This window comes from Carassius gibelio, chromosome A22, assembly GCF_023724105.1.
Source record: "Carassius gibelio isolate Cgi1373 ecotype wild population from Czech Republic chromosome A22, carGib1.2-hapl.c, whole genome shotgun sequence".
NCBI classification, from domain to species: Eukaryota; Metazoa; Chordata; class Actinopteri; order Cypriniformes; family Cyprinidae; genus Carassius; species Carassius gibelio.
In genome coordinates, this window is record NC_068392.1 from 3,496,996 (window position 1) to 3,513,626 (window position 16,631).

The 16,631-nt window shown below is 38.2% G+C and overlaps 3 protein-coding genes across 4 annotated transcripts in view; 2 read left to right on the top strand and 1 right to left on the bottom strand.

The window, feature by feature from the left end:
• The first annotated feature begins 80 nt into the window (after positions 1-80).
• loxl5a (lysyl oxidase-like 5a) lies at positions 81-5,347 on the top strand. The gene is made up of 6 exons (XM_052538809.1): positions 81-1,982; positions 2,274-2,382; positions 2,470-2,607; positions 4,819-4,975; positions 5,060-5,155; positions 5,228-5,347. Exons 1-6 carry the CDS (start codon positions 1,133-1,135, stop codon positions 5,345-5,347), a joined length of 1,470 nt encoding a protein of 489 aa, XP_052394769.1. The 5' UTR covers positions 81-1,132.
• Positions 5,348-7,207: 1,860 nt separating this feature from the next.
• The window catches only part of LOC127942839 (myeloid-derived growth factor), a 56,655-nt gene continuing 47,231 nt past the window's right edge, over positions 7,208-16,631 (top strand). The window contains exons 1-6 of one of the 2 annotated variants that reach the window (XR_008149445.1): positions 7,208-7,472; positions 8,554-8,604; positions 8,910-8,971; positions 9,163-9,244; positions 9,791-9,863; positions 10,039-10,192. Coding sequence is in view for 1 of the 2 variants with exons in the window: in XM_052538821.1 (XP_052394781.1) it covers positions 7,323-7,472; positions 8,554-8,604; positions 8,910-8,971; positions 9,163-9,244; positions 9,791-9,863; positions 10,039-10,118 (498 nt within the window). In the remaining variant the exon portion in view is untranslated. Of the gene's footprint in view, positions 7,473-8,553; positions 8,605-8,909; positions 8,972-9,162; positions 9,245-9,790; positions 9,864-10,038; positions 10,677-16,631 lie in introns of those variants that run through there. The other variant, XM_052538821.1, reaches the window with a different exon arrangement.
• Positions 8,666-16,520, bottom strand: LOC127942834 (uncharacterized). Its single transcript, XM_052538815.1, has 4 exons — positions 12,357-16,520; positions 11,411-11,885; positions 10,496-10,575; positions 8,666-9,879 (listed from the first exon to the last, which is right to left on the bottom strand). Exons 1-2 carry the CDS (start codon positions 13,284-13,286, stop codon positions 11,487-11,489), a joined length of 1,329 nt encoding a protein of 442 aa, XP_052394775.1. The 5' UTR covers positions 13,287-16,520; the 3' UTR covers positions 8,666-9,879; positions 10,496-10,575; positions 11,411-11,486.

The window sequence follows — 16,631 nt, forward strand, 5'->3', positions numbered from 1 at the left end:
TTTTTATTTACTTTTAATGAAAATGCTAGTTTTTATCATAATACTTATTTAAAAATGAGTCCTTTTGTATACGTTGTCCACTGTGAGCATTTCGTTTTAATTGAGTAAATAGGCTGAATTTAGAGTTATAAAACAGTCAAATACTGTGAATGTGTACTTCAAGACAAGAGCTGAATGTCAATGCTAAATTTCTACAAGACATTTGACCATTAAGTAACCATTAACTAACGTTCATGGTTTTCCCCTTCTAATGGTCTTGAAATTAAAAATAACATTCCTGGGAATATTTTTTTTTTCTCTCCTAAATTAGCTTGCAGTTAATCCATAGGTTATTTGTACAAAAACAACTTTTAAATGCATTCAGTAATCTCCATGATCAAATAATCATCCTTTCCACTCCCAACACAAGTTCCAGCTCAGCCCTGCTATTTATCTCTGTGTGCAATAAAGCCTATGCTGACGTTCAACCTGCATGAAAACAAACATTGTCTAGACATGTTCCTGAATAAACCTTGAGCTCATGTTTTAAACCGTTGAATGTGCCTATGTGCTTTTAAATAGTGTACCTTTCTCATATGACAAATGCCTACACATTCACTTTGAATATTTGTGCAATGAAATAAGTGGAAAGGGAAAGTGAAGCCATTCATTGCTATCATGAGCAATTGTCGTCATTGGGAATTTGAGTGGATTAAACATTTCATAGTGCAGATTTTCTTGGGAAAATGGCATGAATGAGAAGTTCACATCATTTAAGATTTATTGGTAAAGAAATAACTATATTGTTCACATTACCAGTAATAACCCTTATGCAATAGAAATAATCTCACTCCCTCAAGCAGTAAAACCAATCACATGCAATGATCTGCAATAAAGAAAAACTAGAAAACAAATAGGCTACAGGATTTTCTTGGTGTTTTTTGGTCAAATAACTATGCCCTTGTAATTAAAGTGGCACCACATTTAGTTATTTTGTAAATGTGAGGTGTGCCTGTTGGTGTATATTTATAACTTCATTAGGAAAAAGGAAAGAGAAACGCCTCCTAACATACCGCCTTCATCTGTACCTGAGCTTATTTAACAGCTTTTGGGAGCCTGAAGTACTGCACTTGCACTTGCATCCTGCTCGCATATGAATCATTTTAAAATGACAAAACATTCATTTATTGTGTTCTTCTCAATCCACCTGTGCATCCTGGTGTGTTTGAGCATCACACAGCACCACGGACCCTGGAGACACAGGGTTAAGTGGGAAACTAATGGACAGGTTTACAGTTTACTGAGCACCGGTTCTCAGTATCTCACACCTTTTTCTGCAAAACGGAATGCGAGGTTTTTACTGACAAGACAAATGCCAATATTCTCGAGCAGGATTTTCATGGGACATCTTGCAAATACTAAGATACACAGAGTTGGGCATGTGGTGCATTCAAACTCTGTGCCAGAGGACAGTCTTGGTACGGATGCAAGACCCTACATGATGTCTGGTTACACTTCTCACGTGAGGATTAATAACCAGATGCCTTTGCATGCACCAGCACTTTCTTCTGACGAAGCACTGCGTCCCCAGCCCATCCAATATGGGACAACTACACTGGAAGCTTCAAGGAGTTCAAGACGCCATCATTTAGTTACCAGCACACCAGTGCCAAAACGAGCATCAGCTACTGGAAAACCACCCACTATCAGTTCTCAGAAGAATCCACTTCCTCAACTTTCCACTTTGACTGGGGGTAAAACTGCTAACAAATCTAAACTTTCGACAAGAACCAGTCCAGCTGCACCTCCAGCAACTGTTAACAACAGAACTAGAGTAAATCCTCCTCTCCAGGCTGAGGGAAGAAGACGAGGTGACGGTATGACTGGCGGTGAACCAGTGAATCCTCAAATAAACTCTTTTCACTATAACCTGCTCCCGCATGGACGTGTCGATCGATCTCCTCAGAGAGAAACGGGTCATGGTACAAGCTATTTTCATAACGGTAAGACAACATTTTAAGCTTTTTAGTCAAAGTCCAAGTTACAATGACTTAAAGAGCACTTGACCGTCTTCCCTGATAGCACACATACGTCACGGAGACATCTATTTGACGTTTGTTTATATGATAAAACTGATCATACTGTTTGTACACAGCGGTGAAGTTATCAGACATTTTTCAGACGTACGAGTGCTATCAGTGTTCAAAGGACTGTTAAATGGCGCACACTTTTATTATTATTAATCATTGCACTAATTAAGAGCCCAATTATTAAGTTCTAAGAATATCTTCCAGGTCTGCCTGATCTCATTCCCGATCCATACTATATCCAAGCAGCATCTTATATCCAGAGAGTTCAGATGTACACATTAAGATGTGCTGCCGAAGAGAACTGCCTCTCCAGGTACTGACTCCATTTGGGAACCAAACCACAACATCAGTAGAGAATTTAAACCGCTTTAAGTAGAATATTTGCCTTTTTTTTCTAAAGTTCGGCGTACAGCTCAAGAGTGAGGGACCTTGATTACAGAGTGCTTCTCAGATTTCCTCAAAGGGTCAAAAATCAAGGCACAGCAGACTTTCTCCCGGTGAAACCACATCATCAGTGGGAATGGCACAGCTGCCATCAGTAGGTTTCTACAACACTCACCTATCAGCATTCACCTTGTTTCTACAGAAAGGTAGAAGTATTGATTTATTCTTTACCAGTTCACACCAAGAATGATAACTATTTGTTTATTTGTTTATTTGTTTATTTATTTGGGTCCCCATTAGCTTCCACAATGTGGTTGCTAGTCTTCCTGGGGCCCATAATGTGCTGAAACGTATGTACAATTAAAAATACACAAATATAATATACATATAACTTACATATAACATAACCACATGTATACATTTATCCACATATACACATTCACACACATACAACATTTGAAAATGTCAGTACCTATATAAGTCACAAATTAACTGGTGTAATGCTATTAATAATAATCTGTTTTAGAGTCTTCTTAAAATTACATATGTTGGATATATACCTTGTTCTTAAGTCCAATTTATTCCAAGCAGATGACGATCTAACTAAAACTGTTCTTGTCATACAATTGGACCTTGCGGATGGAACCACTAACACACCTGAGCTCACCTGACGCGTAACATGTGCGTGACAATTCCCACTAAAAACCAATTTATCTACAAAAGATTTTGGATTGCTTTTAAATAGAGCATTGTGCATATAACAGAGAAGACTTATATTAAGTTTGTCCTCCACCTTTAGCCAGCCCAAACAGGTATGCATTTTATCCACACTGGAGCGAAAAGAGCAACCAAGGGCTACTCTTGCGGCTCTGTTCTGAACAATTTGTAATTTTTTCAGATGTCCCTGTGCAGCACTGGACCAAATTACTGGGCAGTACCCCAGATGTGACAGAACTAAAGATTGGACAACTGTTTTCATAACTAATGGTGGACAATATACTGAACATCTCCGGGAAAAAGCAATGCCTTTGGCCATTTTAGACACAATGTGGTCAATCTGATCAGCCCAAGAGAGCTGACTATCCAGCTTCACACCCAAGAGTTTAGTCTGACTCACCTGCTCTACCACAGATGTATCAATAATTAGATTTAAGTTGCAAGGCTTTTCAAGCATACGTTTAGTACCAAAGACTATAAATTTAGTTTTAGATATATTGAGAGCTAGTTTATTAAGTTTCACCCAATTTGTAATGGCATTAAGTTCATTCTGCAAGGTACAACTTATATCAGTAATTGTAGGTGATGCATAAAACATTGTAGCATCATCTGCATACAGTACAACATCTGCTCTTGAAACAGCATGTGGCAAATCATTGACAAACACAGAAAACAACAATGGACCCAAACAGCTGCCCTGAGGAATACCACATGACAACTGTTTACAATCAGAAAAGCTCCCGTTGAAAAATACCCGCTGACTTCTACCAGAGAGATAACTGCCTATCAAGGACACAGACTGATGTGAAAACCCATAGCACTTAAGCTTAGACAGTAAAATGTCATGGTCAATAACATCAAAAGCTGCTGTGAAATCCAGCAGCACAGCACCCACAAGCTTTTTGTCATCCATAAAAGTTAGCCACTGGTCTACCATTTGTACCAATGCAGTGTTAGTGGAGTGTCCTGGCTTATAAGCATGATGTGAATTGGAGAGCAAATTATTTGATACAAAGTACTGCATCATTTGATTAAAAAGTAACTTTTCAAATATTTTGCTCAATATAGGTAAAATGTTAATTGGTCTACAATTTGATTCAGTGAGACCTAATCTATCATCTTTCACTAAAGGTATAATTTTAGACTGCTTCCAAATTTCCGGAAACACCCCACTTATCACAGATCTATTAAAAATGTGACTGTGAATGATAACTATGGAGGCAGCTATAATGCTAAATATATTCCCTGAAAGCCCAGGTACATCATGCCTTCGTTTATTTGACATATTTTTTAGTGTTTGCTTATCGGAAATACATCTATAGGACGTTTCCTATCAGATGTCAAAAAGACGTTTAGAAGACATCTTTAAGATGTTTATGATTTAGAATGCATGCAAAACTGAGATCTTCAAGACGTCTATCAGAAGTTTGTACACAGCAGATGCTTTCCAGATCTTTAACAGACATCTTGCATATTTCTCAAATGCTTTGCGCCTTAAAATTAGTTCACAATATACATTTTTGAACACCCACCCCGGGGATCGAACATTTGCATGGCTAACAACAGAAATTAGTATAGTACAAAAAAACACTCTTCTATTAATATATTGATAACAAAGTGATTGTATTACTTTGTTTTTGTCCTAAAGACATTATCACAGCATGGATGCCTTCAGCAATTACGACCTCCTGGACGCCTCCACGGGCAGAACGGTGGCTGAGGGACATAAAGCCAGTTTCTGTCTGGAGGACACCAGCTGTGATCCAGGTGTGAGGAGAAGATACGCATGCACAGCTCACACACAGGTCTGGAGGATCAAGTGACTCTTATTTTTCTACAATTAAGTCATTTTATCAGCCGGTTTAGAACTACGGTCTGTTTTGGAGCAGGGATTGGGCCCAGGCTGCTACGACACCTACCATGCCAACATCGACTGTCAGTGGATTGATATTACAGATGTTTCTCCTGGAGATTATATTCTAAAGGTGAGTTATCAGTTAGTCATTCCAGTATTTCGAGTTAGAAACACCTTTTGAAAGTATGTGAACCTTTGACAGGTAACCGTGAACCCAGGTTTCCAGGTGCAGGAGTCTGATTTCTCCAATAATGTTGTTAGATGTGACATCAGATACACTGGGTCGTATGTCCAAGCATATAACTGCAGAATCACAGGGTGAGTAAATATATATATATATATATATATATATATATATATATATATATATATTGATTCAGAAGTCTCTTTATCACACTTTAATGGTGTTGGTTTGTTCAACAGATTCTGATCTGGTTTTCTCCATCCAAACATCAAGTGGTGCTCTGAATTGAAAAAAAATAAAATAATAATAATAATCACATTGTTATGGATAGATTAAGCATTAACTTTATTTATTTTTACTTATTTAAATTAATGTTCTCTGCAAACACTTTTCTTGCAAAGTTATTGACATATTTAGAAAATGTTTAATAAGTGGCAATAATGCAATACTATGCTTTTTTTTATTCATGAACCTTTTGTAATTTAATAAAGTATTAATTTACATATTTCATTTAAATCTTGCTTTATATTTCTATAATTTGGTGTAAACATTGGTGTTACAGTTTTAGAAAAACTCAAGTAAATAACGTTAACAACGGGTATGTTTTGTTCAAAGAATACTAAAAATAAAGTTGAGCGCTCACCCAGATTTTATGGTCCATTCATTGGAACCACTGGTTCATATATATTCATAGTTTTCTGAAGTGATTCTGTTTGAGGCTCATATGAAAATGGTAAATGGTAAAATAAACATAGACACCAGAGTCCTGAAAGTTCAGTTTGCTCAAGACCTCCAACATGCTGAGAGTCTCTGGAAACGTTCCCTTCTGCTTGAACATTTAACACCTAACACGAGAGAGAGAAATGTCCGAGCCATCGTGGACAGGAAAACATTCATATGAGAGCTGAATTCAGAAGGAAACTGTGTCACGTTTGACTGTGGAGACGAGTACTATTGGATGTTTTGAAATGAGCCACAACCTGAGTGGCTGGGAAACTTGTTTAATATGTTAATTAAACTGAAAAAGCCCACAAGCGGGTTACTGTACAGTAAATCATAGACAAGGCACTCATTGAGAAGTGTTAGTCTCAGGAAAACATTAAAGAAACAAAGACCTGGGCCTCTTGCTAACTGTCCTAGAATTAAAGGCATGCATTTTGTTGAAATATTTACCCTTAAGAACTGAATTGCATATCTTTAACAAAGTAATACCCTTTAACAATAAAAGTCACCCAATAATTAACATTCTGTCATTAATTGCTCACTTTCATGTCGTTCTAAATCTGTAAGACCTTTAACTATCTTCGTTACACAAATTAAGATGTTTTCGATGAAATCTGAGAGCTTTCTGACACTGCATAGACAGCAACACCACTACCACGTGCAAGGCCCAGAAAGGTAGTAAAGACATCATTAAAACAGTCCATGTGACATCAGTGGTTCAACCTGAATTTTATGAAGCTACAAGAATACTTTTTGGACAAAAATAATGACTTTATTTAACTATTTATTTTCGTCAGTCATGCATCCGTCGTGGTAGGTGGAACTGACATGGAAGGGAAGAAATTGTTGAATAGTCATTATTTTTGTTTTCTTTGTGCATAAAAAGTATTCATGACATGACGGTTGAACTACTGATGTCACATGGACTATTTTAATAATGTCCTTACTACCTTTCTGGACATTAAATGTAGTATTTCCCTTGCTGGGTCAGAAAGCTCTTGGATTCCATCAAAAATATCTTTATTTTTTGGGCGAACTGTCCCTTTAATGCTTCAACTGTTCATGCAACATTCAAACGTACAGTGTGACAGTGAAATTTCTATTTGACGGTACAGTAATAATGCTATTTTTGTATATTCCAAAAGCCATGTCATTAAAACTTTTTTCATAAAATTTCATACATTTGTATGTGCATAACCTTTAGCATCCACATTCTTTTTTTGGGCCAATGTAAGGTGTAGAAATGAGCTGTTATTCTACTCCAGTCCACTAGAAGCTTAACACCTATGAACACACAGCTGTTCCATCCTATGAAGAACACACAGGAACAGTCAGTACTGGGGTCTTTTCATTCACAAAATCAGCACAGACCTCTTATCTAGAAAGCATCATGGCAAGTAAGGATCTCTTAAACTCGTGTGTAAAGCTCCTGCTGCTGTCGGTGGTGTTGTGCGCGGCACGCGCCTCTGCTGACAAGACCAAAACTCTCGACTTCGATGTCAAACCTGGAGGAGTTGTGCAGACTTTCTCTGCTAAACTTGTGAGTAAAGCTCCTTAATATTTTTGCAACGAATAAAAAAAAATTCGTATTAGAAAGTAGCTATATTAATCCCATGATGTACTTCGTATGTGTTAAAATGCGTTTAACTTATATTACACTCGTATAGTAATGAATGCATGCAGTGTTTGGGAAATCCACCCGTCATTTTCTTATTGGACTGTCGGGGATCTCTGACGTTCACTGCGCCCCTAGCGACACGGCTTGATTTTTTACATTTACAGGAATAGTTTAGTAAAAAAAAAAAAAGAAATTACATTATTGACTCACCTGCATGTTATTTGGAGACCGTGTGACTTAATTTCTTCTGTGAAACCCCCAAAGTCTCCGAGCTGGTCTTATAATGAATGAAATTGAATGGAGATGTACGATCCATTTCACCTGAGTTTATAAAGCTGCGTCCCAAACGACGCACACATACACTATTTACTCGACCATGTAACGTTAGTGTATGAATTATATCTGAATTATATACATTTATTTAATCATTCATAATCAGAGTCTGATAGCCCCTCCCCATTCGCTACGCAATTCGAACTGTGACAGTTGAAGTGTCCAACGTTCCACACTTCGTTTTTTTTTAAATGTTGTTAAGTGCATCATCCGGGTGTTTAACGTGCACTTATTCTTTTGGAATTTTCAGTGTGAACGCACTACTCCCTAAACGTCATAGAATAGCGCATTAGTATTTGATTTGGAATGCACCTTAAGTCTTAGCCATTCGAGTTCTTTTTGTGAGGGACACATCAAAATATTGCTCTGTAAATTAGCCCCCAAATCAAATCTCATATAGCACGTGTACATCACTGAGATGTCTATTTGACATCTGCAAGGCATATTTTAAGTGTCTCAATATCTCTATAGCACATTTCCTATCAGATGTCAAATAGGCGTTTATAAAATGTCTTTAAGATCTGTATGATCTAGAATGTATGTAAAATTAGTAAAAACTAATGCAGAGTTCCGTTTAGTCTGAGAAATTTACATAGTACGAAGGCCAAAGCTTGGCATTGTCAACCTCTTCATCTATTTATAGTGATCTCTTTCTTGGTTTTCGTTTTAGAAAAAGTATAAATGTACCTTCACGTATGCTTGTCAAGGAGGAACCAACGAGGTAAGACATATTTTCTGTTAATTATAAGCTAAATGTATAAACAGTTCAAAAAAGCAGTCAGTGCAAAAACAAATCTTTTATTTCGTAGCACATTATTATTACATATATATCGATCATGTTTGCTCAGAAGTTTGTTATTCTATTTTCAAAGATAAAATGTGGAAATTAAAAGTTGCTTTTAATTGCTGGCACTAATGACCAGGAAATTGTAGCAATTATGCGCTGTTGTAAAACGTCCTGATTTCATAGAATACTGCGTAGTTTCAGATTTTAATGCGAACCCTTTGTGCTTCAATTTCCTCTAGCAATGGCAAATGAGCGTTGGATTGAGTGACGATGACCAGATGTTTTCCTGTTCAGTCTGGAGGTAACTTTCAAAACAGTGTTATATTGGTTTTTGGTGGTTCTTCTTTAATATGCAATACCAAAAATGAGGTTTACTGGGAAATTCAAGCAAATCTAATCTCGGTTTTCTGTGTTTTCAAACATTGTTGTGTAATTTTGAGATGAAATAGGGAATGATATAGATTTTTCTCTGTCACTTTTTTTTCATGATAGGCCCCAAGGGAAGTCATACTTGTTTTTTACCCAGTTCAAAGCTGAGCTAAAAGGAGCCAAGATTGAGTATGCCACTGCATATGTAAGTATCATATTAACTTTAGCTATCCTTCATGACCTGACACCACATCAACTGAGTGAAACATTCAGCAATCCATAGAATATATGATTCAATCTGAAGAAATATGTTTTTTTTTACCAAGAATATTCAAATAATAACTTTTTATTTGTGTGCTTTGCTCATACAAAGAATTGACACAGGTTTCTGAAGATCTTGTTTAAAATTTGTCCTTAGTCGTGACATTGACATTTGCTGCCGATCAAACCTTGATTCAGATTCCTAACGCTCATCGCTCTCAGATCAAAAGCAGGCAGCCCTTTTTGTACAGGTGTTGCATAACAAGACTTGGTGAAAACATCTTTATCTTCAGATTGTATTGAAGTTCTCAGTAGCGGGATGACTGTGATATCATTGGTGGCCTTGTTCCTTATGTAAATGTTTAAAACAAGCGCTCCATAGACTCCATGTCTCTTTTTGTTTTCTCAGTGAGGATCTCTTTGTTATTCAGCCCACTCCTCTAGGCTTCTCTTTCAATGTCTTCATTCTCTCTCTTTTTCTTCTTCTCAGTCCCAGACGGCCGTGGGTGGACAGAGGGATGTTGCTTTGAAGGAAGAAGAGTACAATCTGTCCGAGTCTTCAGGTGAGTCTGCATATTCCTACTCTCAGCAAGGTTGACACAGCAATGGGGAAAAAGCATGGAAATGTCAGAGAACTTTAAAATGGTGTTTTCCAAGTTTGAAAAAGTCTGTCTTGGCAATTTCAATAATGAATATCAATGTTTCTAATCAAGCACATCTTAATTTTCTGTCAATCAGTGACCCACAGAGAAGGGAAATTCCATTCTGAGCTTTCCAAGCTCACTGTCATTGGTCGGACACGGCATGATGAACTCTGATTGGCCGATCTGAAAGAGGATTGTCCCATCACTCAAGGACATCTATTTAACAGCTATGGACACTCTGGCACTTAACTGCTCACTGTCATAAGTCAAGCCAAGGGATGGGAAGTAATGAAAAAAAAAAACTTCCTGTGATAGAAAATTCTACAGGGATTTCCTCCTAATCATCTAAGGGAGGTACATGAAAAGTCTATTACCGGACAATGTACATTCATTCATATTTGTGAGGTGATATGAAGGCTTCTTTAAATTAAGTTCAGAGCAGTAGATCGATTTCTATTCCTGGCAGCATTTATGGGTTTAGGGTTTCAGCCTGACTTTGACTTCATACCTGCAAATCTGATTATCATGAGCGCGTTCATGCTCATACTTACTTTCTTAAGATGGTGTAATGGCACGCTTGTAGAGAATTTCCACTAAATCTTTGGGGTATGTCAGAGTCCTTTGATTATTTCTGTGGTGAAGGAAAAGACAGAAAAACTGTTACTTGAGTCCCTTTTTCCCAATTTAGCTTCATTCGGAGTACTGTAATTTTTAATAAATCCGTTTTCAGAACTTTTTTGGTTTGACTTCTTGTATTGTTTTTCACTAAAATGTGTTTGAAAAAAATCTGCAGAAAATCCTTCTACATGCAGATTCGTCTACTTAGCTCTCCAAAAGGACTGTCAGTACCACAAATTTAGATATGAGCATCTGCACAGTTGCATAATTCTCTTTGTCAGCAGGTTTGAAAATGAATGTCTTGAACCAAAACCGTGACATTTTACCTACATTAGAATCTGTGCCATTTAAACTTTCAAAGAAAATGTCAAATGCCAGAAAATACAATATGCTGTCCTACATCTTTAAAAAAGCTTGAAATGAGCATTGCAGTGTACATGTAAAAGTACCTTTGGCCCATTTTATTTTCAGTGCCAGTTCCAGAATACGAAGTACTGTCGCATTGTGATTTTGTTAAAATATACTCAGGATGTGTATCTGAGAACACCATATTGCCAAGGCACAAACACTAGACTAGAGTTAGTAAAGCAATAAAAGAATAATCCTTTAACAGATGAGGGTTGCTGGGAGATTGGAATTGTGATTGTGAAGGCTAGAAATAATCTCCCGCTACCTTTGGCTTGCCTCTGATGAATAATATTTCTAAGAAGTGGTCCCTAGTCACTCTCTAGATGTATTAGTAGACCTAAAGAGAAAATGTTTTACATGGTTCACCTGCGGTCTAAGAGACTTTCCGTTCAATAAATTGCTAGACTTGAGTCATCAGGTCTAGTAAAGACCAAACTTACCACAAAGGTACCTGTAACACGGTACACCATGTAGAGAGTGTAATGCTCCACATTGTACCCAGAAGCCACGGTCTACTTAAACAATGGTTGAGAGCAGTTTCCGTCTAAAGGGGTAAGTTGGCGTCTTCTGACCCTTGTCTTTTGCTTTAGGATTCACTCTTCTTGTTGTGCTGGGGTAGGGATAAGGAGGAGGTTTCTGGCTCCTGAGCCTTGAAGCAGTCCCTGATACATCTCTTTGAGGAATGACCAATTCCTGAGTTGATCCCCGTTTTTGAGCGGCATCATGCAGCTCTTGATGTTTTATGGGATATGCTGGGGGTGCCACAGATGGAGTTGGTGTTTTGAGGGATGACTTGTCAGAGCAGACGCCTTGAGATAATCCCACTCTAGTGTCTATCCTTCCTTTGAAAGTGTTCCTTGGTTCTTCGTTGCCCATATCTATGTCGGCCGTCAACAGGTCTATCTTCTGGACAACCTGAATTCCAGGGGAAGTCAAAACATTGTTTTGCTTTAATGCAAATAGAAATGTAGAGTACTACATGATGTTTTTAGTGGCAATAGGCTAGTTTAAAAGAATATGAAACCGTGGTAGAAAGCTAAGAGCAAACAGCTGGTCTTTTTTTGACTTAAAACCACCGGCCAATGTTGAATAAATTTAATAAATCAAGCGGATCAGACCAATCCTGCATTAAAGTTTCACTCTCCCCTCGCAGAAGAGAAATTGCCCCATGTGCAATAAATTCAGGGGCCTCTATAAACGGTTTTCATTCTTGATAAAAAGATTAATATTAAAGCAAAATTAATGGTCGGTTTGTTATCTAATTAAGAGTATCCGGCAGTTGATGGATAGTAAAGAGTTTGGGATTTAACTAAACAGAACATTTAAACGCCGCCCTCATTATGAGAAACATCTGTTAATATTCCCAAGTGCTAAATAAGTCTTTACCTCCTTCATTTCCAGATGTATCTCTTTCAAGCCATGTAGAACCTCCTCGAGATTCACAACGACTCTTTGGATCTGGTCCCGAATTGCTCTTTGCGAGTGCTTAGAGCTGAAAGCGTAAGACCCTCTTCCTGGTCCACTGAGATCCCCTTGGGTGACCTTGGCTTTACACTTAAGGTGGTTTGAATTGGTCTTGTTGACATCTTTGGTAGTCAGCATAGCTTCATGCACCAGACTAGGTCTGTTAAATTCTTGCATGACACGTCCTAGGCACCTACTTAAAGTCCCCTGTCCGTTAGAAGTGCAAAGTTCTGCATTTTTATTAAAGGTCGAATTGTGAGCACCACTTGAGTCCATCCAGTCCGATGCATGTTTTTCTGTAAACAGGGCCCCTCGCACAGAGCCTGATTGTTGCTCCGTTGCACAAACAGGCGCTCCACAGTTTCCATGACCTCTGAACTGTGTTGGCGCGTCCAGAGCACACTTCCTCAAGAAGGGGTGTGGCTCGATCTGATGACGGTGGACCACAAAGCTGCATTCTCTCAAGCTGTAGTTCACAGAGACGCTGTTATGCTGCAGGTCCTTCCCTGGAGGCCGATTCCAACGCATGCTGGTTAACTCTGTCTGACAAATCTGGCCAGTCACGTCTAGCCGTGCATGACCCCACTGATTAGCTAAATGTTTCTTGGCAGTATATCCATTGATGGGGGGATTCTGTTGCTTTGGTCCACAGGTGTTCGTTACTTGGTCCCCAGTCCCAAAATAGGCAAGGATGTCCGCTTGAGGCCTTTGATTTCCATTTTGTAGTTGGTCTGAAGTGGTGGGGTGAATGCATTGCTCCCCGACCCTTTTTGTCTTGGAGAACATTCTGCGACCCAAGAAGGGGACTCTCGAGAGGACGTGTCCCTTCTTTAAGTGTACCGGCTTTGTCATAACCAGGAGATGTTTTTCTCATCTGTCCTGTCTTTAAACTTTCTCTTGCATGTTTCTTTACTCTGACCCCCACCTTGTGGAGTGTTGTTTCCTCCCGCAGATGTTATCCCGTTGTGTTTTCTTCCTCTGGACCCTTGCCCTTCTTTCTTTCTTACCTCACTTCGCTCCTGTAGTCCTCTCGTTGGCGGCGGGCCTCCGTTTTCCACCCTCTCCCTCAAACTCCCTGCATTTCTGTTTCATGGCTGTTGCTTGCTTCCTGCCTTTGATTCCCTCCCCGTCCCCTCTCTCTTGCTCGCTCGCTCTCACTGCGCTGCCTCCCTTTCTGGTTAATTCTTCCTCCCACTCCCTCTCACAGCTTTTCCTCTCTCCCTTTCGTTTACCTACTTGCAGGAACTCGTCGTACCTCAATCAGTGAAGGGGGTCGTGGTGGGGAAGTTTAATCCAGTGCTGATGCTGTGTGTCCATGTATGTTCCCAGCCTCGGGACTGAACTGATTACTCCTGATTTGCCTCAGTACGCTATAATTACTCCCAGGATTTTATAGCAGGAGGCCAGGGGAGGCACACTCCCCCTCTAGTGCTTTATGGGGCAGCCCAGGCAGAGCTAGTCCCTAAAAAAACGCATGAGGAATATGACTTTTAAAATTAATAACCTGGCACGCTGCAGCATTAAAATACTTCTTCATGTTTTCTGAGACTGTTCTCAGAAAGTGCACATACTCAAGTTTTAATTTTACATTTAGAGCAATTCAATTGCATTTTTAAATGTATTAGTAACAGTTTTATGAGCTATATAATGACCTATAGAAAAATGCAATCAATTAAATTAAATTAATTGGAAAGTCAGTGTACATATTTTTCACAGTTTTAAGTATTTCTTTGTTGGTGTTAATTCTTGTTGGTGTTTATTATCCAAACTCATTATATATTCCCAGAAAAAACATCTATCAACCTGGTAACATGAACATGCAATATAGAAACAGATTTAGGCTTAGGTGTTCTCACACATAACATATCTTTATCTAAAAAAATAAAAATAAATATAGTCTCTTGTCAAGAGATTTTCATCAATGTTTTTGTTATTCAAAGGGTTTTTACTTTGTCATCATCTTGTTTTTGTCTGTGGAAAATATTTTGTTGATGAAAATTATCCCAGATAGCACACGTACGTCTTTAAGATGTCAGTTTAACATTCATTCTAAATCATAAACAACTTAGACATTTTCTAAACGTCTTTTTGACATTCAGAAAGGAAAAAAATGAGCAAACACTCAAAAAAAAAAAAAAAAAGAGTCTCGCAGATGTAAATGCAGATGTGACGTATGTGTGCCGTCAGGGATGACGATAATTATTCATCAATGGAACATTGATTTGGTTTCAGTTCTTTTCTCATTTCCACATAAACTTAAAAATCACTCTGAGAAAGGTCAGGCATTTTACCTCTGATGCACATCAACCCAGAAAGTGGATTTAATTGTTTTCAGTTCATTCATCATTCTGGAAATGGGAAGGTCGAGTTGAGGACATTGCATTTTGGGATACAGCATTACATTTTATTGCATACTAGATTTCAGTGCTATAATGTAATGCAAACATAAAATCATTTATATTTTGTAAATACTATATACACTCCAAAGATCGTAATAGCAGCATGTTAGCATGCTATTCTAAACAAGAAACTGATTTGAAAACAGCAGTTTGGTGACGCTATTGAAACATAAGTGTACTTTAATAAATAAAAAAAGCATTATGTGTATAACACTGGGTTTGGAAGCCAACAGCAACATGACTAAAAAGACACTGTTCAGTGTCACTGATAAACAACTTAAAAAGGACCCACAAAAATCCACATTGCTTCTGTGGGCTAGAGCGCTGGTCAGAGGGTCTTCTGTTTGACACCAGACACACCACAAAGCATTGCTTTGAGACGTCACTCTCCATAAATAGTGCAAAACTCATGAACGCGGCTGTTCATTTGAAATTCAGTTTAGATGCATAAGTGCTATTACTTGTCAAGACTGATGACACTATATAACACTTATAGCCTGCAGATGCTGTTCAACAGCTGTGGTGTGTTTAAACTCAAGACACTACAGTATGGAGCACTAACCATATCCTCGCTTTCTTTTATACTGGATTTTGATCAGACAAAGCACCAGATTTGACAAGCCTGAGCTAGCTGATTATAACACATGCTATAAATGTGATTCTCATCTTTGTCTTGTGCTCAGATGGTCATTTTTTACACCTCTGGTGGCGGTTCCCAAGACAGGCAGCCGGATGTGTTTTCGCAGGTTAGGTGTGAAGGGACATTGCGGTGAACGGGTCAATGCATGATGTCTTGGCCAGCTATTAATAATTCAGAAATTTCTTATAAATAAAAATCAGGACAGATAAGGTGAGTTAACCCACCCAGCGGGGTCCGTAATTTCATCTCAACCTTGAGAGCAGTGCAGAATATCAATGAATTATTTATGTAGGCTATGTATGTATTTGTTATTATATAAATAATTGCTTTACATTCAAGTTTGCTTTCAACTGAAAACAAACACAGCAGGTTTTAGATCCCCAGGGGACACTCTAGAGGAGAGAAAAGCGAAGGAGGAGGGAAAAAAACCAAAGAACTTGACAGGTTTGAGAACTTAAATCCCTGATAACTGACACGTCTCAGGTATCAGCCGGAGGGAGATCGAGCATCAGCATAGAGAACAGAAGCGGTGACAGCCATGAGAGGAATAGCAAATTAAACCAGCATGTCATTTTCACAAGTTTTTATGTTTTAATATTGTCCCGCGATTGGTTTCAGGCTCATGGAGAATTAGGATTATATTTTTATACTGGTACCACACTGTAAACATTGATGCCATACACGGATGTATTTCTTAGCATGAAATGATCAAAATGTCCAGAATTTAAGTGATAATAAATAGTTTCTGGTCTTAATGTGATTCCTCTCAAAAGAGGAAAGCCTTGTGATCTAAACATAACTTTTTTTTTTTGGTTTACATCACTAAGCCATGTATTGTATTGTTATTTAATGTTGTACAGAGCAGGTCCATTCTGATAACACCCACTTTCCACAATCTAATTAATAAAACAAATTTATCATTCTAGAATATTATTTTATCCCAAAATACGTCATATTATAGAAAAGAAAATGGGTTGGAGACACTGTATTATGTTACTGCTAAACATGCATCTGCGATGTCACAATTCACGTAATGGGAACAAAAACATTCGGATTGGTTTTTCTGGAAAACAAAAACAATCTAGGATGCCTAGAGAGATTTTCATACTGTAATGCACTAGATTAGTGGATTCTTTCGCTAGATTGTTCTGCATTTCT

Bases quoted from the DNA above. Each gene is read 5' to 3' on its own strand.
- loxl5a (XM_052538809.1), top strand. From the start codon at position 1,133: ATGAATCATTTTAAAATGACAAAACATTCATTTATTGTGTTCTTCTCA. The intron at 1,983-2,273 runs GTAAGACAACAT...AATATCTTCCAG, and splicing joins TACAAGCTATTTTCATAACG to GTCTGCCTGATCTCATTCCC. The intron at 2,383-2,469 runs GTACTGACTCCA...TTTTTTCTAAAG, and splicing joins GAAGAGAACTGCCTCTCCAG to TTCGGCGTACAGCTCAAGAG.
- LOC127942834 (XM_052538815.1), bottom strand. From the start codon at position 13,286: ATGACAAAGCCGGTACACTTAAAGAAGGGACACGTCCTCTCGAGAGTC. The intron at 11,886-12,356 runs GTAAAGACTTAT...CCTGGAATTCAG, and splicing joins TACATCTGGAAATGAAGGAG to GTTGTCCAGAAGATAGACCT.